The sequence below is a fragment of the Aptenodytes patagonicus genome, chromosome 6 (genome assembly GCF_965638725.1).
Source record: "Aptenodytes patagonicus chromosome 6, bAptPat1.pri.cur, whole genome shotgun sequence".
Lineage (NCBI taxonomy): Eukaryota > Metazoa > Chordata > Aves > Sphenisciformes > Spheniscidae > Aptenodytes > Aptenodytes patagonicus.
The window spans coordinates 24525829-24547274 of NC_134954.1; the positions used below are offsets into that span (position 1 = coordinate 24525829).

General features: G+C 45.0%; 2 protein-coding genes across 5 annotated transcripts in view; one reads left to right on the forward strand and one right to left on the reverse strand.

Moving 5' to 3' along the window:
• The first annotated feature begins 3 nt into the window (after positions 1–3).
• On the forward strand, positions 4–2127 carry SERP1 (stress associated endoplasmic reticulum protein 1). The gene is made up of 3 exons (XM_076341544.1): positions 4–157; positions 266–341; positions 539–2127. Exons 1-3 carry the CDS (start codon positions 74–76, stop codon positions 577–579), a joined length of 201 nt encoding a protein of 66 aa, XP_076197659.1. The 5' UTR covers positions 4–73; the 3' UTR covers positions 580–2127.
• An 8155-nt stretch (positions 2128–10282) lies between these two features.
• Positions 10283–21446, reverse strand: part of TSC22D2 (TSC22 domain family member 2) — a 30779-nt gene continuing 19615 nt past the window's right edge. For 2 of the 4 annotated variants that reach the window (XM_076341546.1, XM_076341545.1), the window contains 2 exons: positions 12665–12716; positions 10283–11875 (listed from right to left, as the gene is read on the reverse strand). In XM_076341546.1, the coding sequence (XP_076197661.1) occupies positions 11615–11875; positions 12665–12716 (313 nt within the window). In that variant the 3' untranslated portion in view covers positions 10283–11614. Of the gene's footprint in view, positions 11876–12664; positions 12717–14411; positions 14534–21446 lie in introns of those variants that run through there. The other 2 variants (XM_076341547.1, XM_076341548.1) reach the window with 2 other exon arrangements.

Sequence of the window (21446 nt, forward strand, 5' to 3'; positions counted from 1 at the left end):
CGGGCGGCGCGCGGAGCGGAGCTGAGCGAGCGGAGCGGCGGCGGCGGCGGCCCGGCCCGGCCGGCGGTCCACCATGGTGGCCAAGCAGCGCATCCGCATGGCCAACGAGAAGCACAGCAAGAACATCACGCAGCGCGGGAACGTCGCCAAGACCTCGGTGCGCGGGGGGCCGGGGCCGGGGCCGGGGCCGGGGCCGGGGCCGGGCCGGGGCGGGGCGGGGGGCCGAGGGCCGGCGGTCGGGGTGACGGCGGTGCTGTGCTCGCAGAGGACGGCCCCGGAGGAGAAGGCGTCGGTCGGGCCCTGGCTGCTGGCGTTGTTCATCTTCGTGGTCTGCGGATCAGGTAAGCGGGCGGGCGGGCGGGCCCAGCCCGGGCGGCGGTGGAACCCGGCGGCGGTTGTGGGCCCCGGCGCTGCCCCTCCCCGCGGCCCCTCTCGGCCCTGCCGGCGGCTCGGGCCCCCGAGGAGAGCCCGCTGCGGCCTGCCCTCCGCCCCTGCGGGCGCTGCCCGGCGAGCGCTCCCCTCCTCTGCTCTCTTGCAGCCATCTTCCAGATCATCCAGAGCATCCGGATGGGCATGTGAGGGGCCCGTCGCCGGGCGAGGCCCGTCCGCGCCCCCCAGCGCTGCCATGAACTGTCCCCCCCGGCCGGCGCCCCGTCAGCCCCGGTTCATCGCAGCAGCTGCCGAGGAGCGGTGCTCGGCATCGGCCGTGTCACATTCCAGGTCCCGTCACGAGTCATTCCGAGTTTTCTAGCCCATGCCACAGTGCCTTGAACAGCACCACATGTATAAAGCAATAAAATTATATTGTTGATCTACAATCGTGGACCTACTTATTCAGTGAAGTATACGGTCATGTTCTCTGTAGATATGTTAAACTGTATGCGATGTAGATACTTAGCAATTGACATCTGTTGTAAACACCGGTCTTGAGATCTGTTTAAGTCTCTGTATAGCTGGAAATGGTTTTATTTAAGTCGGAAGCCAGGATTTTTATAGTAGCTGGAGTACGAAGCATGTTCATGATGAAGCAGTTGGGCCATGCAGCATTCTGTAGCTTACCTAAGTGACTCGTCCTCTCTGTATGCGTAGATTAGTCTTACTGCAGCATGCGACAGTGCGTTAGCGCTCAAATGCTTATCACAACGGAGAATTTTATCCCATACCTCTTGTCCTAATAAATATGAAATGCTTGTTCATATAGAGTTAGTGGGTGTTGCTTAATTAGAAACCAGCATGACCGAGCAGCAGCTGTTTCTGACATAACCCGATGCTAAAGTTTCACAAACTGCTGAGCGGCTTGGGCCGAGCTGCTGGCTTACCGAGCCTCTCCTGGCCGCGACTGTGCTGTAAATACTTCTTGGACAACTTTCAACAAGTGGTGATAGTTTTAAGTTTTACAATGTTGTATGGGAATGTTTTGTGCAGGTACAGGGACCCTGCCCCTCCTGCCCACAGTTCTGCTTTTACGTGCAGCATCTGCAGAGTGTGGTATGTCTTGCAATATATATTTAATCCTATTTAAGGGAAATCCTGCTTTCAACTCGATTTCATCTAACGATGGATCCAGTACTGAACTGCTTCCCTATGGATGATCACAGTTCCTTCTTAGTGATACCGAAGCAAAAAAGAAAAGAAAACGCTCTCCTTACATCTGTAGATGACTGTAACTTGAGATCACAGTGGAAAATGCTGCTATTGATCGTATTTTATTGCTGGTGGCCCAGGCTTTGTCTTGGCCTCTTGCTGTCTGTTGTGGTAAACAAAGGCAGTCTGAAATCAGTCTGCTGTTGTACACAGTTGCTACAGGAAGATTTCTTTTTTCAGGTTTCTTAGCAGAAAACAAATTTAAAATCTGGTTACATTAGAAGTAATAGAAAAAAGTTTCTGTAGAGATTATTTAAATGCCTGTTAGCTGTGAAGGAGCAGATTTTTTGTAAGAGTTGTCATATTTCCATATGAAATCATTGGGACTGGTGTAAACCAGCGCAGCCAAGAGCATGCCCCAGAACCTAGCCGTACAAGGTAACATGCATTCCTTGTTCTTGGACGCTCATGTTTTGTAAGTGGTGGTGGTGGGGGGAAGTATGTATAATCTCTGATTTTAAATAAAGTTCTTTTCAAATGCGAGTTGTGTTTGTTTTGAGGTTGGCAAAATGGTGCCTTACTGGGTGCTGAAACTAGGCCGCTTCGCCCTGAGTGCAGCTTAATTAGCTTCTTCCCAGAGAGGAAGCCCCTTTGCCGCAGGAAACGCCCGTGTTCATCTGTTAGGGGGTCTGGGCCATGCCGGTGCTACGGTGCCTCTGAGCCATCGACTGCAGGGGTTCCGGCCGCGGGAGTGACCCAGTGCTGCTCCCCTTCCCCTCGGGGACCGGCCCATCTCCCCGTAGGGGTTCGGCAGGTGGCTGCTCCCGTGCGTGTCTGTTCTCTGGTCCCTGGGGACACGGCAGAGGCCTGGGGGTTCTGACTGGTTCCTGCTTCTACAGGAGAGGTTTACTTTCACAGCATAGTAATGAGGGCGCTTACACAGCCTCATGAGGGGCTGTGGTTCACGCTGTTTTTTACTGAGCTTTGAAGAACATATTTGTAGAAGACTTGCTTGCTTTGGTGTAAATACAGAATGCACTGGCCTTCGTGGTGCTTTGCCCATGAAGTAGCTCAGCGTGCTTTTTCCACCGTTAGAATCGCTGGGTTCAGAAGAACACAAGCACATTGTTAGTCACATGTAAATAAAGGGATGTGCAGCGGCTGCTTTCGTTGTAATTACAGCATAAACAGCAATCCTTGTCTGACAGACTAGGGGCCGGCAATGGCCTCTGTCAGATAATTGCAGTTTGGCATATTGTGCTGCTTGAAAAGCACTATTGGATTGAAACCAAAGTGTTCTGGGGGTGCTCTATGTTGAAAAGTGGTGAAACAGGAGTTACAGCCAAGAACAGGCAATTGCACAAGGGATGAGAAGGATCCGTAGCTCACAGCTGCTTTTGTGATGAACTGACAAAACAAGAGCGAGGTTGCTCTGGAGGTGATGATGTGGTGTTAAGTATCAGGAAAATGCAGTTAGTTAGAAGAGGGACACAGCAAAGCGCTGTAGGAGTTGCACGATGAGGACTGTCTGCTTTGTCTGTGGCTGAAGCCCCTGGGGGGATCTCTGCTTCCAGGCGTGTTCCCATAGTCCTCACAACAAGGGACTCTGTCAGGGCAGTAAAGGGTAGCTTAGTCATTTATTGGGACAAGGAGAGGAAACAGTGGTGGTCAGCAGTGGGTCATTGAGATCTGAAGCATACACAGTTTATCTTTAGAAACTGCACTGAGCAGTGTTTGCTCTAAGGTGACAGTTGAGGGGATGTTGATACCCTAGGTTATTCCTTCCAGGCAATGGGTCTTTATTTTACAACAACTTTGCATTACACTGGAAAAGCGACTTGGTTTGAGCACGTGAAACTACTACAAAATTTCCTTTGACCAGTAGACTCTACGTGCTTAGAAAGGTCCAACTGTGTGGGACACTACGCAACTTGAAAAGACAAAAAAAGAAAGAGAATAACCCCCTGCTTTGTTTCTAGGCTCCTGTAAGTGGCAGATGCTCTTTGGTGGCTGTGTAGCAAGGAGGACGAGCCACCGGCACAGGAGGCTCAGGTTAGGGAACACTTAAACAAACTGGGCATACACAAGTCCATGGGACCCGACGGGATGCACCCACAGGAGAGATTCCTGAGGACTGGAAGAAAGCAAATGTCACGCCTGTCTTTACGAAGGGCAAGGAGGAGGATCTGGGGAACTGCAGGCTGGTCCGCCTCACCTTATCACCCCGAGGTGATGGAGCAAAGCCTCCTGGAAACCACTTCCAGGTACACAGAGGACAAGAAGGTGATCGGGAGCAGCCATGGATTTATGGATGGGAAAATGCGCTCAGTTAACCCACCAGCCTTCTGCCAGGAGACGACTGCCTCAGTGGAGCAGGGGACAGTAGCGGATGCTGCTTATCTTCACTTTGGCACAGCTTTCGACACAGCCTCCCATCACAGCCTCGCGGACAAGCTGGGTAAGTGGACAGTGAGGACTGAGCCCCGGCTGAACCACCGGGCTTGCAGGGCTGCTGGTGGCAGCGTGAAATCCCACCGGAGGCCAGTCACTGGTGGAAGCGGCTCTGCAGGGAAGGACCTGGGGTTGGAAAGAGCATCACCAGTGGGTCGAGGTCTCCTTCTCCTCTGCTCAGCACTGCTGAGCGCTTCTGAAGTGCTGTGCCCACTGCTGCTGCTGCTGGGCTCCCAGCACAACACGGACGGGGACACACTGAAGCCCACCACAGGGCCGCAAAGTTGATCTGATGTACCGGGGGGCTGAGAGCCTGGAGGAGAGGAGGCTCAGGGGGGAGGAGAGGAGACTCAGGGGGATCTGACAAGTGACAGGACAAGCAGCAATGAGCACACACTGAAATATGAGAAATTCCATTTAAACATAGGGAAAAAACCTTTTTTCACTGCAAGAGTGATCAAACCCTGGAAGAGGTTGCCAAGGGAAATGGTGGAGTCTCCATCCTCGGAGACAGTCACCACCTGACTGGACAGAGGGCCCTGGGCAGCCTGTGGTGCCGGAGCAGGGGCTGGGCCGGGGCATCTCCCCAGGTGCCTGCCGGCCCCAACTGTACTCCGACTCTGAAGTACAAATGCTGCAAAGCGCCAGGCTTGTTTCTTCTCAAAAACCTCAGAGAGCGATACTCAGGTTTATTTCCCCTCTCATGAGACTGCAACTTCTCATTTCCAGGAACTGATAAAGCATCTTTTTCGATAAAATGGCCTGCAGCGGTACGCTGTCCTGGCAAAGTAATGCAGTACGGTCAGGTTCTTCAGTAGAGCTGAACTCGCTGTCCTTTTGAGGTGATGTTATTAACCACATGCAACTCACTTTTATCTCAAAGCCTTGTCTTTTTTTTCCTGTGAAGCCCTCTCAAGGCTGGCTGTGAGACTGCGCTTCAGTAACATGCCTCAGGATTGGCATATGTTTTGCTTCACAAGGCAAGTGGTCCCTCTTCTCCTGCCAAGTCTTTCCCAGCTGTTGCTGCATGACTTGAACTGCAGCTGCAGTCAGTGCAGCACAGTGACTGCAGCCACGTCTCTGGCGTTTTACATCCCCCTCAGTATCATGTCATGCTGCACCAGCTGCAGCCAGAACCGTGCTGCAAGGTTCCCTTCACCTCAACACGGCAGAAACTGAAAAATGATTGACCCGTTGCTGACATTAAAAATGTCCAGTGATAAAACTGGTCTTATGAGCCAACATTGACCATGTGTATCCATTCAGCCATAAGCATATGTGGCATATAGAGCTTACCTGGTAGTACCAGATGTCAGACATCGTCTTAAAACAGCCATGAGGGAATGAAATAACTTAGAGAAAGGGAATAATCCCACCTTTTGCAACAATTGTTACTTGGAAGCTTAAAGGCTGTTACTTGGGCAGTCTAAAAAAAGTCAGTTAACACAGATTGCAGAGAGGGTGGTTAGGCTATATAGTGGCAATCCCCTGCAGAAAAGGAGGTCGAGTGAAGGATCTGCTCTGCCAGCCGAGCAAGGCCCGTGTCAGCGGATCTGAGCAACGGGGAACTGACCTCGCGGCAGGCGAGGCGGCCAGAGGGAAGAGCACAGGAGCCCGGGGGACCTCGCAGACCTCCAGTGGCAGGAGGCTGGGCAGGCCGGCGGCCAGGGGCCGGGCCGGGAGGGCCCGGGCCCCGGCAGCGAGGGGCCGCAGGACCAGGAGCTCCGGAGAGAAGCCCTCGGGGAACCGGCCCAGCCTCCTGCAGGGACTCGCCTCCGGCCTGGGACGGGCCGCGGGGCACCGGGGTCCCGGCTCCGGCAGGAGGCCGCAGGCCCGCCCGCCCGCTGCGCCGCCCCGTGGCCGGTGGCCGCCATGGCCGGGCGGCTCCGCGCCACAGCGGCGCCCGGCGGCCGCGCAGCGCTTAAGGGGCCCCGGGCCGTGCTCGGCGCCGCCCGACCACCACCGGCCGCCCCGCTGTGCCGCGCCCGCCGGCCTGGCCCGCTGCTTCCCGCGCCCGGCCGGGCCTGGCCCGGCCCGGCCCGGCCCGGCCCGGCCCCGGCGCCCGCGCCACCTCGCAGGCCGCAGAGACCGCCGGGCGGGCGGCCCGGCCGAGCCGCGGCGGGGGCCAGGCCGGCCGCGGGCAGACACCGCAAGCCGAGGGCAGCCCGCTGCCGGGCCGGGCGGCCGCTGCCGTCTCCCCGCCACTGCCGAGAGGTCAGCGTCCCCGGCCCGGGCTAGTGCCTGGAGTCGCCGCAGCCGGGAGCGGGTACCGGCGCGTAGGCCGGGCCGGGCTCCTCGTCCCTTTCCGGGCAGCAGCCGCTCCGGCCCCGACCTCCCGTTTCAGAGCCGGGCATCCGCCCCGCTGCCCGCCCCGGCCCCGGCCCCGCCCCTCGGGACCGCGGAGCAGCCGCGGGTCCACGACCCCTCGGTCGCGCCTCCAAGGAGGAACTTTTTCCAATTTAAGACACAAGCGCTGAGAAAGCAGCAGCTTAACATTAAATATTAATTCTCCTGTTTTTCACAGCGCCGCTTTCTGGTTTAACCCCTCGCTGCACGGAGGCCTGCAACCCCCCCCCCCCCCGTCAGTCACTCGGGGCGTTTTGGGGAAAGTGGCTCCCGGCTCCCCAGCAATCCCTGTAGCAGCGTCCTCCTCAACTCAGCGGCACTGTGCAGCCCCGGTCAAACTGAGTTACTAAATGATTCCCACCGATGGTGCAGAATCTGTGGAAAAACACCAACAGCTATTTGGGCTGGAGCTGTCTCCCCAATACCGGTGCCTAGCAAGCTTGGGCTCCTGCTCACGGATGACAAGCGAAGCCTGTCAGCCAGGGAAGGTCTGGGTGCACAGCTCTCGCCATCAGCTACAAAAGCAGCAGCCTGCTCAAGTCCAGCTCTGACAGATGAACAAGAGAAGACATGGCGTTACCACCTCAGCCACCACGCAGCAGAGCCTCACATCCCCCCCCTACTTGGGGAAGGAAGAACTGGCCTAGATGCTGCAGAAAGACAGAGGACCTGGGACTTTGCCAAACATGACTTCTCTAGCGCTCTTCAGAAAGGAAAGGGAAAACTCGTGGTCCTTTAACATGAACACAGACTGTCCACAAAGAGAAAAGCACTTGTTAATTACAAAAGCAGCATATCACATGATGTGAGCAGAAATAAATGCCCTTGCATGCTCGGGGTGGGGGGTGGGGGGGATCAAGGAAACACAGCTGTACTGGCTACTGGAACTCAGAACTGCCACATCCCACACCTCAGTGATCCAGGTCACTTGTCTTTTTGGGGCATGTTAATAGAAATGCAATGAAACTTGCTCAAACTAAAATTCGAGGGGGCTGATTTGCTAGACTGTTGCTCGACTGAAATGTTACCTTAGACCACAAAGTATTGTGAATTCGTAATTGAAGAGCAAAGCTCTTTTTCAGAAAAGACAGGCCCCGACTAGCCCAGTGCTTTGTCTGGAGCAGTGGCAGTAGGAGATGCTACGAAGAAGGACAGGCGCATTTAGCCACCTTTTACAGTTCATTCCCCTCCTGCTCCTTTCCTCACAGCCAGAAGCGTTGTGTAAAGGTGGTAAGAGGGTACATCCCTTTTCATCAACCTGCTGCCCAAGAATTTGCCTAACCCCTTCTAGAACATCCTACCTGCCCCCACAACATCCCGTGGCAACCAGCTCCAAAGTTCACTTCCTGCTACGTGAAAAAATACGCACTCCCTGTAGGTGAGATCTGGTGAATAACAGTTCTGTGCTCACCTCACCCGTCACCTTCTCTGGAGACTTTCTGAGCTGCTTGTGTCAGCCTTCCCGCAGCCTACTCCCCCTTCAAGCCAGAGTCACAGCCTTCTCAGGCTCTCCTCATTAAGCATTTCCTCTGCATCCTCCATTGCTTTTGTAGCCTCTCCCTGCATGTTCTGTCACATCCTCTTTGAGATGCAGGGGCTATTTCAGAGCCACCACAAAGCTAAGCGTCATCGCTTTAAGACCTTTCTGCTCTAGTGTGCTTTCTGCCACAGAGACACCACAATTGCATTCTCCCTCCCACCTGTGCCAAGCATGCACAGTCATAGGATCAACCCCATTTCAAAGCACTGCAAGTCCAGTAGCTGAATTACTTCTCTATTCGTTACGCTGAAGCTATGGAGTCATTTCGAAGACATGTATTACAGGAATATGCAACAGCACTGCTTCCCGCAGAGGACAGCATCACATCTTAAGAGCCCACTTTCACACACAGCTCCCTAAACACGGTCATTTCCCAAAAGAGCACCGGAAAGCAATTAGCTGACACTGAGCAGCAAGGAGCAGTGGGCACAGCTGCCAGCGCCCATTTGCAGCGCCAACCAGACCTCCGAATGTGGGGTGCACAGATCTCTTTGTCGCCCCGCCTCATGCGATGCAAACACTGACGGGTAGTTGATTGACATCGCTGGTGCTGTCACACGTAAGGACAACAAAGAAAGGCTTTACAGCAGCGGGAAGCTGACTGACACCGTGTGCACAAAGCAGCGCAGCAGCCAATACAGCCTGACAGTAACATGATCATTTGTCAACAAGCCTTTCTTCCTCCTCTCTGAAATCAAACATTTAGTAACATCAAGATGATCTTCTCGCGTTGAGGAACTGCTATTTCCTCTCCCCAGGCAGCAGCCTCAGACTGCCTCTCAGGAAGAGACAGCCGCAATTCAAAGACCCTTTTCTACCATTTTATAGTGTTCTCACACAGCAAGCTGAGTTGGCAGTTAGAGCTGAATACAACTTACCACTAGGAGAAAACTAAAACCAAAAACCAAAACCAAACCTGACAGGAGTGGAGTGAAGCAAACAAAGGATTTCTAACAGGATCAATTTAATCTTTTTCATCCCCTATTTTCAGCAGATTTTAGTAAATACTTTTTTCTTTTGGAGAAAAAACCTCTCCAGAACACCTGTGTGTAAGTGGAGCTAACTGTCACTGTGCAACAGAGCTCACACAAAGACAACTCCACACAACAAGGTCACAACAAGGTTACAGGAGGGAGAGGAGATGCACAGGCACCAGCTCCACGGGAACACAGAACTGCTTAGGACTGTCTTCGCATCGGCTTGATTCTCTACTTTTATCATCAGCAGGACATTAACAACTTCAGCCATGTTTCAAATGTCTCATTTCTATTTCACCCCTTAAGAATTAATTGACAGTTAGTGTTCCCTCCATAAAAGTTTTAATCAACTATTCATCTGTTCCCAGAAGTCCCCCAATTTGTACCTTTTTACTTACTTTACCAGCTACATCCTTACTGTATAGCTGGAATGACCTATTGATCACACTTGAGGGAAAATACACTTAGCTACTGAAATATTTTGTTTTCTAATTTGCATGCAAAGCTCTTGTTTCACTGAAGGATTTACAGCAGTATACATGCATGCTTATAGCAGGCCAAGAGCACCAATCTACAACTGAAGCGAAGATCATTTTAGTGTATTACTTCAGTGAGTACTTTTTAATATACACACACACACACGTGGCTTTTTTGAACTGTGCTGTGAACTGATGCTTACCAGGAAAGTGTGATGCTCTAAGTTTCTGGAACATGGGACAAGGATGCTTCCTTGAGATCCGAAGACACCAAAACTTGCAGTTTTTAGTGCTCCTTCTTTTGTTTTGTTTTACCTAACATGAACCTGACCAGAGTTAGACATATACAAGGATAATATATTGAAGCAAACATTTGCAAGCAACCTGACAAAATAGGTACAGGCTCAAGAGTGAACTGGACTGCAGCACACTGGGATGACAACTCAGAGCTGTGCCCGTGACGCCTGCCTGGGAAGGCATGCTGTGCGGTTTCCTCTTGTAGGTGTTTCTCAAAAGTAAATTCTTGGTTTTAACACACCGAGATACCAAACTGTTTCAACACCCCAGCACGCAGCCAAATGTTAATTTATATATATCAGCACAAAACCAAAACCAATAGGGTCACTGGCAGCATCAGAATTATGCTTTTCCTAGAATAAAAGTGTGTTGCAAGAGAAGCAGTTATAATTTTGGCATTATTCTATTACTGGCTCGCTGAAGCTACCTTTCTCCATTTTGTTAAGAAAAAAAAGTACTACTGAATTTAGTTACACTGTAACAACATCTACAGCCAAAAAAATTTCAACAAAACTGCAGTTTAATTTCAGAAAATGTGTTAAAATATATATATTTATACATCAATTTGACACACTGCGTTAGTTTACACAAATGATGGTCTCTCTTGAAACTGTATTTATGAAATGTACATTTTTAATTTAAATACTCAGTATACACTGCACTTAATCTGCATGTTGCATTTATTAAATACATTAAAATCTGCAATGTAACAAAACGTTTTCTGCATACGAAATTCAAAACACCATTTTAAATGAACAAAAGATGGCTCACTTCATTTATTTTTTTTAAACAACTAGTGCATAGCACACTAGCTCAGCTCCACCAACACCAGCTGTTCTTTCTTTTTTATTTGACATTGTTCACAGACTATTACATATTACAATAAGAGTGCTGGATAAAAACATGAGGTACGAAAGTGGTTCAAAGATTATAGGTCATGCAGATCATGCTAGACAGCAAAGAAAGTTGTGAATGAGAAAACACTAAATAAAAATACATAAAGAATGTGCATTATAAAATAAAAAAAACTCAATTACACAGCTTTGCTTCTTTGGTTACAAAGTAGGTTGAACAATTTCACAGCTTTTTATTCCCACCCAAAAAAAAAAAATAATTATACGAAATGTCAAAAAGCAGAGGAATCATGGCAATTTCTCTCTATTAGAAAGTAGAAACAGAAATGAGCAAAGTTTTCTTCATCAAAATAGCCCATCAATTATTTATTATATCACAATAACTGGTGACTACCTGTACAGATGCACTATGGTCTTCATACTTACACTCTATACAAAATTTACATTCAAGCTGGATCTTTACTACCGTAAATAAATACCAAAGGTAAATTGCCATTAGTGTTAGAAATATGCCAGGATTCTTTTGTTCAATTATTGCCTAAACATTTTATCTATTTAACGCAATCCCATCTATCATTTTACTGATACATACATTTATTAAAAAAAATTTAAAAAGTTCTGTGACATTGTTCATGTACATTATGAAAATAGCAGCCCTGTAATAAATAAAACAAGTAAATGAAACTAATGTAGGCAAATGTTACTTATATTGAAAGAACAGTGGCTCTTAAGATGAATTGTTACTTCTTACCAGATAGCAAGGCTCAAAGTAATCCACGGGAAATGGAAACCTTGGAGAGCCACCAAAGCTCTTAAAGACCTCACTCCTGCACACCAAGCAAATGCATTCTTTGCATTAGTAACTCCTTCTACGATTTCCCTTGTGCACTGATGACATAACGGACACCAACTGCACTTCATGATATATCAGTGAGGGACAGCTCTTGTAGAATGATTGTCTAATACTGAAAAGGCCAAACACACAACAGAAGCATGGCTACTCGCTTTCATATAAAGTCGAAAGAACATCAGTGGCACACAAGGACAGACTGCTCTCAGGTTTTTGTTTTCAAAGGAGGCAAGAAAGCTTTACGCTGAGGAGACATTCGGCTGCTGTGGAGGTTGCGTTGGCTGCGGAGGCTGTGCTATCACTGTTTGCGCTTGTGAAGTGCTACTAGGATTGGCCTGTTGGGTTGAAAGTTGGGATAACTGATCATTGTTTGAAAGAGATTTTAACAGTGCATTTTCTCGTTCAAGTAAAGAGTTTCTTTCAACTAATTCTTTTATTTGTTCCTTCAGGACTTCCACTTCTTCTCTTACTGCATACATCAAATGGCTTTTCACTAGATCCTGTGAAGAACAAGTTAACAGTTACACCAAGTGAAAGAACAGTTTCATTCCACTCCAACCCCAGGATTTACTATTTTACTGCTTTCACTGAAGTAAGTGGTAAGCCTGGAAAACTAAAGCACTTGTCGCTAAAAATATATGAATAAATTAGCCTTCAAGAGCAAATAACCTAGCCCTTTTATTCACTGTAAAGTGGCCCTTACATCAAAAGCTTTGTTTCCAGCATTCAGCATTAAGTTCTAGTCACCTTGGTGATGCTGAAGACAAGGACTAGAATTACGTTCCAGCTACTCAAAATGAAAGCATCAGCTCTGAAGCTTTGACCTGGAGATAAGAGTCTGTGTTACACAATCCCAAGCACTGAGGTGTACGAGAACCAAGAAATAAGAAAGCCTTTAAATCAGCAGAAGCAAAAATTAAACAGATGTAACTGAAGCTGAACAAAATGTCAAGGATGGCATAGCGTAAGTGACAATTCAGAAAAACTAGTGATGAACTTCGCTAAAGTAAGAGACTTAAATGCACTATTTATTTTCAGCACCCCTTTAAGTTCAATCAGCCTGTTCATAGAAATTCGTAGGAAAATTCATTTAAGAACATTTCTGGGCCAACAGTAAAGGCATGGTTTGTGTCATCCCATAGCTGATACAGAAAATCCTTTTTTCAAACGATAGTCTCAGTCTGACCCGACTGAAGGGTTACAGACTCACAGAAACACAATACAGCTAGAAACTTATGCTCAATGACGAACCACTAATCCTATTGGAAATAACTTTTTTTTTTACTTACCATTGCCTGTTCTATTTTGTTGTCAATGGCAACAACACTTGCACCAGATGCACTGCAAATAAAGGAAAAAACTTTGTGAGCATTACTGTATCGTTCAATTAAAACTATGCACCCATTGGCACCCGCAGGACTCCTAGAACGTGCTTTCACTGGAAGGCTAAAGCTTCAGATTCAAGAATTCAGTACACAATCGTGGGGGATTTCCCCCCCGACTGTATTGCCCAGTACAGTTAGAGCTCTTAAGAGACACTGCTCCTTCAGTTTATAATTCCTCAGACTATGCTTATGACACCCATAACCAGAAAAATGCATTATAATAAGCAGTAAATTAACTGCTTTGATTCCTTGCCTCATTTTTCAGCTTTCTTCACTGGGGAAAACAGGGATTCATGGGATATTCATGACGTCCTTACCTCTAGTTTTATTTCTGCTAAATTGCTTTTATAAAGCATTGAAGAAAAAAACCTGTTAGAATATTTGTTCTCTGGCTTTACTTGAAGACTCCTTTCCAGTTAAAGAGTTCCTGGATCAGCACTGTATTTACAACTTTGCCCAAATAGCAGTAGTCAATAGAAGAGTAAGACACAACCAAAGCCCTGAACTCTACGAGAGCACTTACTTGTTTCCAATGAATTCCCACTGGATCACGTTTAACATCTAAGAAATGCATGCAGTTGGCTGGTTACAGTTAGGGTCAGTCTTGTTCCAAAGACATAATGGTGCAGAACAGTGCAACAAAACAACTCAGTCACCACTATAAGAATGTGTATTTACTGTGCGGAACAATGTTGAACTACATCTTTAAATCCTGGGTCACAGCAATCCAGGCCTTAATATTTTTGGTCTGTTTTCAAGTCACAATACAGAAACACAAGCCAGTCACTCACTCGTAACTCTCTGGAGTTGGAATTTCAGGGGCCTGGGGGTGTCCCTGTTCTCTCGCAGACTCTAATCTCTCCGTTTGGACAGGAGCTGTAGCTCTCCCCAGGAGGTCAGACAGGGCACCCCGCACCACCGACTACAGCGGAGGAACACCCCCACAGCAGCCACAGAATGCTCCATCCACACACACGCTCTGTCGGTCCTGTACTCTCCATGTCGACCCTCCCATACTAGGTCTCAGTGGTCCGATTTTACTCCACAGCTCCGGGTCTGACATAAGACGGCAGTTCTTGGACTATTTACCAGGCCTGCCAGTGATAACTACTGATAATGCTCCCTAGCGATGGAAGTTGCTATCAGCAGCGTGCAGCTATGTTGAAAAAAGTTAACATACGGGAAAAATGCAAGGTTTGCAGTCATGCTTGGAAACTCGCCTCTCTGAAAATATGTAACACTCACTGAAACCAAGTGTTAAGAAAAAACTACTTAAGGCTTTTTAAAATGAGTATTGGCAATATGCTCAGCAGTATTAGTTACGTACATGAAACAAAGCTCAATTATTGAAAGAATATGACACTATTTAGAGAAATCCATTTTAACAAGTCTCACAAGAATTGTCCGTACCTAGCACCAAGCATTTACAAGTAGAGGGAATCAGCTTTTCAGACTGCGGGAGTAACAGCCTCTATTTCTAAACTGAACAAAGCTTGTAATCTAAAACAAAAGTGCTAAACACCCATTTCACAAGAAAATTGTGCCAGTGTCTTACTGTCTTCTAAGCCTCTTTCAAGCCATGTTCATGGTAAACCTCCTCAGAATAAAAAGTATTTATAATTCATGACAAGGTTAAGTATTCCTTTCCATCTTGAATTAACGTGTTTCTGTTAAAAAAGTCTGTGTTCAAGAGTCATTGAAATCCCCAAGACTGCTCCATGTCCCTGATACAGCCTTTCATGAACATCACTCTAGAAGTCAGGTGAGGCAGCTCTAAAGAGATAAAGACAAGAGGAGCAAAATTAAAGCAAACAGCACGCTTTGTAGTGGGATCTGCTTCTGCACCTTTACAGTGTAATTATACACCTTTTGTCAATACTTTTCTAGTTGAATTTGAGATTGGGACTTTGTTGTTCTATTCCTGTTTCAACTACTTTGCAGTGTGATTATTTAAAAAAAATAAAGTCCACTACACCACTCACAGTTAAGGCATTCGATCAGTTCCATGAAAAAGCCTCTCAAGTGGAAGACAGGCAGTCTTCCCCTTCATCACCTGAAACACTCGTACCTGCATGGCATACCGCAGAAGCACCTTTCCCATGCTGTACCTTGTGCTCCAAATTCTTGTCTGCCTTTTAAATGAGTGCAGTGTTCACAATGTGGGTATAAGAACTGTCCCTCCCCATTAGTGTGATTTGAATGGAGCCAGAGAAACTATCGCTCTCCCACCCATATTTTACACTTAAGTGATACTAGTAGACAGTTCTGAAAGCCATAAGTAGTTTACACACTACTTTTATTCGTTTCAATATTCTTGTTGCCCTTATCCCCAGAGCAGCTTGCGCTATTATCAAAGTACTAAGTCAGGATTCCAGACCTGCTCCCCGTACAAATCCCGGTGTCCATCCTGCTCATCTCCAGCAGGCAGAGCCCAGGACCACCGCCTGCCCACCCCAAGAGAAGTTCCACGCTGACAGAGCAGCCTTCAGTTAGTCAGATGCGGTCTTATCCTGATGACAATATTTCACTTCACTTTCTAAAGCACATGAGAATTAGATTTTATGCTAGCACAATTCCCGTATGATTCTGTCCTTTATTAATTTCATAGTGCTTCCCACAACAAAATATATCCTGTGAGACATTCAGAAGCAGAGTACTCCAGTGCCAGCTATTCTTATGGTACAGTCCAAATACGCTGCCAAATCTTAAGATTTTGGTTTTTTCTCAAATCCTTAGCTGTTGATATCAAATCCCAGTTTGTATAAAAATATTTTATCTCATGGCTGCAGAATGAAGTTTATAGACACAATCCAGTCCTCATGAAGAGGCCAGGAAAAAAAGAAAAAATCTGTTAAATAAGTCTTTTTGGATGTCATAACTGGAAACAGTTTGATACATTCCGTGAGTGCACCATCCACTGTATATCCAATGCCTCAACTTGCAAATTCTTGAGTTAGAAGTGGAAAGACGCTATTTAGCTCTTATACAAAAAGACCAATTACTATGCTGTGCTTTTAGACAAAAGACAAAATTGATTGCTCCAGGAACTACATAAGTCTGACAATTATTGTCAAAGCTGTAACACAAACAAAAATCCGCATCATGTAATGTAGGATGGTTGAAAGGGATGCATTAGGCATATAATTTTTTTTTTTCCCCCTAACTGCAAGCTTCCCACCCCCCCCCAAACTGAGTGTTTGCAGCCAAGTAGCTACCATACATACACACTGTAATTTAAGAGAACAACTCAGTTTGACCTGGACCTCCAAGTTAAGGTTACGTAAATGAAGGTTCTGACCAAAAAGAGGTTATATTGGTATACCAAGATCACTCTGAAGCCCATCAAGTGCAAGGCAAGATTTACAGTCAGCAAAAATGACAAAGATTACCAAGTACAGTTTGCCATTTCCGGAGATGGATGGTAAAACCAACATTTTTCTACCTTACACACTAAATAGGCAAAACCTATTTAGTCTGAGAAATCCTCATATTTTGATTGTTGAAAAAATCCTAGTGGCTTAAATGTAATGTTTTCACATTTCACTTTGAAAGACCAAGGGGAAAACTAGATTTTGACTGCCAATAACACTGCTTAGCTATAGCTCACAATTAGGTATGCAGCGTTTGGAACAAAGCATTTTATCAAATACTTACAGCTTGCACCTCGGAATTCTTTATGTTGTATTTTAGGTATATCTCTCCTATATGCCTAACAACTCAAGAATAGCACTGTAATTTTTTTGCTTCAAATGTCTTGCAAACAAAGTGAGAGAAGTGTCTTGGACAATCATGTACATACGGATTAAGAAAATGGGAAGAGAACTGGCAAGTCTAAGTGCAAGTCTGATTTCAAATGCATGTTACACAATATACAGCAAGCCCACTTTCCATAATGCATCGCATTCTTAAAAGCCTCGGTATAACTCTGACTTCATTGCTGCAAAAACTTTTCTTATGGAGAGACATGGTATCCCAAGAGTATGGTAGGATATTATTGGAAAGGTGTTTCAGTATCATCAATAAGCTATAATATTGTTTAAAGAAGTGTTTGGTAGCCCTGTTAGCACAACACATACCATGTGTGTACAAATTCATTATATAATATCTGTATTTTCAGGGATCAAACAAGTGTTCTTTGTAAAGCATAATTTTGCAGTTCAAGAAAGCTTACTTACTATAGACTATTCCAAAACCTGAACAACACTGTTCACAGAATAGGAAAGCAAATAAAATAAATGACTAATGGAAAAGTTGAGGGTGAGTGGGTCAGAAGACAGCAAAAAAGGTTAATGTCTTAATGTTAACCTGTTAATGGCTGGAGGAAAATTCAACCTTCAACATCACCTCACACTCGTAGGCACCAAGATCTATTTCAATGGTGAATTCAACAAGCACCACTGTACTCAGCTTGGTGTTTTCACTATTAAAGTCTTTAGATATAACTATCATCCTTTTAAATGACACATCCTCAACTTCAAAATTCACTCAAAATCTAGGTAGAAAGACTAGGAATCAAATTTCAAAATAAAGGCATTTGCAGCTTAATTCACTCTATAGGCTCAAAAAGAGAATGCAGTGGTTCATTTTTAGAAATTCCACAGTCCTCAGTAATGTGTGTATTTTACGCCAACGTTGGATGCATTAGGAATGAGAGTTATAAACAGCCCTACTTTGGCACTGTCAAGTACTCGACTAGTTAATAGCGTTTCACATTTAAATGAGACTGCAAATCCTACTGACTGGATGTTGTAAACTGATTTTGAAGCTTCAGGTTTTTTAGTCAGTAACAAAAAATATATTCCATATTCAGCTGTATCACTGATTATCTGCATAGTACTTTCCCAAGGAATTTCTTAGCAGCAAGTCACCCTCCAGAAGACTGCCAGAATGCATGAGTTTTCTTGCTTTTGATATTGCTTTTAAATTTTAGCATCAAGAGTTACTGTACTATTCACCTCAAGCTTTTAGATACATAAAACCTATTACTCAACATCGCTAACCCTGCAAGAGTGGAAAAGACTGCCTGCAGAACAGACTACAAAAGGGTACACCAATGCTACCAAGAGTCTCGTCCAATAGCCTCTATAAGACAACTCTTCCTTTAAAGTACTAGATCTAATTTGCTTTAGGTTAAAGTGGAAAAGATGTTATACACCACTGTCTGAGACAGACATCCCTGAACCAAGCGATCTCCCCTAGCTCTTTCGTTGTTACTGCTTTAAATCAAATTATCAAGCAATCTTTCTGGAAGGAACAGTAAGGTACCTTGAAGTGTTCCCACATTTGTTTTGCTCGCAAGTGAACTACAAATTAAAACAGTGTGTTAATTTATTCTTTCCCCTCATTGGTTTACTCATTTATGAGCTACTGTAGTCACTTAACCAGCTACTCCTCATGTCTTACCACCAGTTGAGCTATTTAGTCCGTCCAGAGAAACCTTGTCTATTCTTGAAACAGTTAAGGCATGTTTAATTAGCCTCATCCAGTTATGAGATTTTATAATAATAGCTTCCCAATATGATAAATTATCCAGCCTTAAAAGAGTATCTATGCAAGTATTTCAGATTTGCATCATTTTTCTTTGTCAAAGCTGCGTGAGAATATGAGAAAGTTTGAGGCAGTGAATTTGCAGCCTCATGATTACTGGCAGGTGCCTGGCTTTCCCTGCAAGTCTACTTAAGCTCCACATTAGTAAGCTCCTCTGTCAAACAGAGAAGTACTTACTTCCATAGGACAGTTACGTTTTCTTCAGTTTTACATGAAAATCTGAAGATCAATTATTCAACACAACATCAAAATTGATCTTAGAAGCAACACATGAGGTCTATAAAAGACAGAATAGTTCTGGGGAAAACCAAGATGTTGTTTGAGTTGAATTGGTTTGGATTTGTTGGTTGGTTTTGGGGTGGGGTTTTTTTGACATTTTTCTTTAATGTGGCTCCTTCATAGTTTTGGTTAAGTTTCTGAATTACGCTAATGAACCAAACACTCTTCCCTATGCATGAAGACAGTCACATTGCGCACCACTTCCATGAGAAGCAAGCATCAAGAAGAAACACGTTAACCACAACACTGACTGGATCAGTGTGTTACATGAAATGTCAGCCTCCTCCTAAGCCTCTGTTTAAATTTCACATGGAGTTTTAGACTTTTAAATTAAAATCAGAAAAGCTTCACCCCTAAAAGAACCTCCAGATAAGGCTACAATCAAAAAGTGGAAGATGTGTAACTCTTGACTTTCTCCTGTCTCTAGAAGGAGCATCTCATTTAACAGAAAGGCATGGAATAGGGAAATGGAAGTTTAGCAAAATCCATCACATGAAGAGATGCTGTCTAATTCATCACATTTACATAAGAAGAAAAACGTTTACCAGCAACACTTAGACTACATTTATCTGAGTGTTAACGTGGGGAGAAAATCCACATTTTATGAGTTAATTTATATTGTGAAGGTTTAAAGCTTCGCACAAAAGTGCAACGGAAACATAAATCCTACTGCTTTAAATTCAAGTTTACCAACAATAGCTATGTTTTAGGCAAACCTATCTAAAGCTCCTATGGCACTATTACCATACAAAGGCAATACAGGTACAGAGGAGCAGTCACCCAGACTCATGTGAATATGCCAAGGATATTATTCCCCTTCTTAATCCCCTCGGTAACCATGCCAGTTGAAAAGAAAGACCCATGAGACTTGTGCCCTTAGCAACACCTACGTGAACACTAACACCTACGTGAACACTAAGCAGAAAACCACTTGCAGGCTTCCTGCAAATGTGTCAGTAACAACTAGTATTTCACTAATATTTAATGGTTTGAATGTTACCAGCACTCTTCCCTGCCATGGTATATTAGTGAAAAATAAACAAGTCTCTATTTTACTGGACCAATCAATTACCAAGCAATCTTTTACTGTCTATTGCAATAGCATGTGGTTAGCTTTGCTGACTTCAAATGGTCCCAAGAGATGGCTGCTCATAGGAGAATAATCTGTATTTGTTAGAAAAAAAAATACTGAAATTACACAGGAAGATTTTCTATTATGTTTACACTAAAGCCTCTACTGCCAGCAAGCTTAAGATCCTTATGTTTTGCAGTGTGCTAACTCCCACATTTTGGGATGGGGAAACAACGGGATTTGAGGAAATTAGACGAGCTTATCGTTTTCACAGCAGAGATTTCTCTTTCACAAACTGGAGATCACAAAAAAAGCCCCAAATCACTGTACTTGTTATCAAACTACGCAAGTCTGACAACAGATCCCCACCTGCATCAGAGGCTGTCCTGCCTATGCAAAGTGGAGCTACCAGGGCACCGTCAGTCTCCCATCCTGTTGCTGCTGCTGCCAGGATGCACATCGCTGGCAGAGCCACACAATTGAGCTCCACCATACCCCTACCCTGTGAAGCGTTCCCCAGAACTGGCTTTACTGGCTATGCTCTTGAAGTTCCCTCCATTAGGTTTTCATTCAAAGTTTATTGTTGAAAGCTTTTCAGTTTCAGTCATCTAGTAAAGCAAAACTACATAACGTGATCTTAAGAAAATCTAATAACTGGGTTATAAATGCAAAACCTGCTAAACCCTGTCAGAGACTTTGGAATTTGAACAGATTAGAAATTTAAAACTTGCATCAATCCTGATGAGTTTGCTTCTGTGTTTTTACAAATACTTGTTTTTACCACAGTGTTCAACAGCAAAGACGCAAGACTTTTTAAAAGGAAGCCATTTACATTCTTCTACCTGAATTTAATGTTTTTCTATATCCCATGCTTCCAGTACTTGCTTCAGACATTGTACATAAACCTCAGATTTGTGAAGCCTCAATCTTAATCATTAAGTATTTGTTTTTAGGGGTTTTTTAATCAGCTTCCTCATCTTAAGAACTATTTCAAGTTAAGAGACACAAAAATAGAGAAACAGATGAAGGCTAGACCTTAAAGTGAGCTTTGGTCTAACTACCAAATCTGTATTCAAGGCCCTGAAGTTTATTTCAGTTAAATAATGAAGTCCTTGGAACCTAAATACCAACTCTGTCCCATAAATACAGGAAAATGGCATCATCCAGAGCTTAAAGCAAAAATGCAAATTTGTACAAGCTTCTGCTAGAAAAGGAAGACGTGCTTTTGAAACTCAGCCTAATGCTAGCACTTCAGCAAAAAACAGAGCAGGATGCATTAGCATTACTTTTAACCATCAGTGTTGTACGCTATACAAATTATTGCCAAGCAAACTTTAAAGGATTCAGTTAAGCTTTGCAAGTTGAAAAGCCTCTCAAGTCAAATACAGCCAGTACAATGATGAAATAGTTATCAATACTTCAATAGCTTCTACAGAGCTTGCTAAGCAGAAGTATTGTGACAAGCCAGAGCATCACAAGGCATGAAGTCACATAATCACTAGGACTTCAACTTAATGCTGACAAAAAAAAAACCCCTTCAAAATCATTAAAGTGCGGGAAAGAAACAGTTTGCAGCTACTGATGAATTAGTAATGCATCTCTGACAAGTCATATCCATAAGAGATATGACTTTGTTGCACTTCACTGCAGTTTCTCGCCATGAGTTCAATGTTAACTTGGTAGGTTTACTTCGTCCTCGTATCTTGTCACGGTTCACATTTGTTCCCCATCTAGCTTTACTTAAGCAGAATGAAAGCAAGCCAGAAAGCTTCCTTTCCTGGTTTTGAG

Excerpts from the sequence above, each read along its gene's own strand:
- SERP1 (XM_076341544.1), top strand. The coding sequence starts at position 74 with ATGGTGGCCAAGCAGCGCATCCGCATGGCCAACGAGAAGCACAGCAAG. Across the intron at positions 158-265 it reads GGAACGTCGCCAAGACCTCG|AGGACGGCCCCGGAGGAGAA; the intron begins GTGCGCGGGGGG and ends CTGTGCTCGCAG. Across the intron at positions 342-538 it reads CTTCGTGGTCTGCGGATCAG|CCATCTTCCAGATCATCCAG; the intron begins GTAAGCGGGCGG and ends GCTCTCTTGCAG.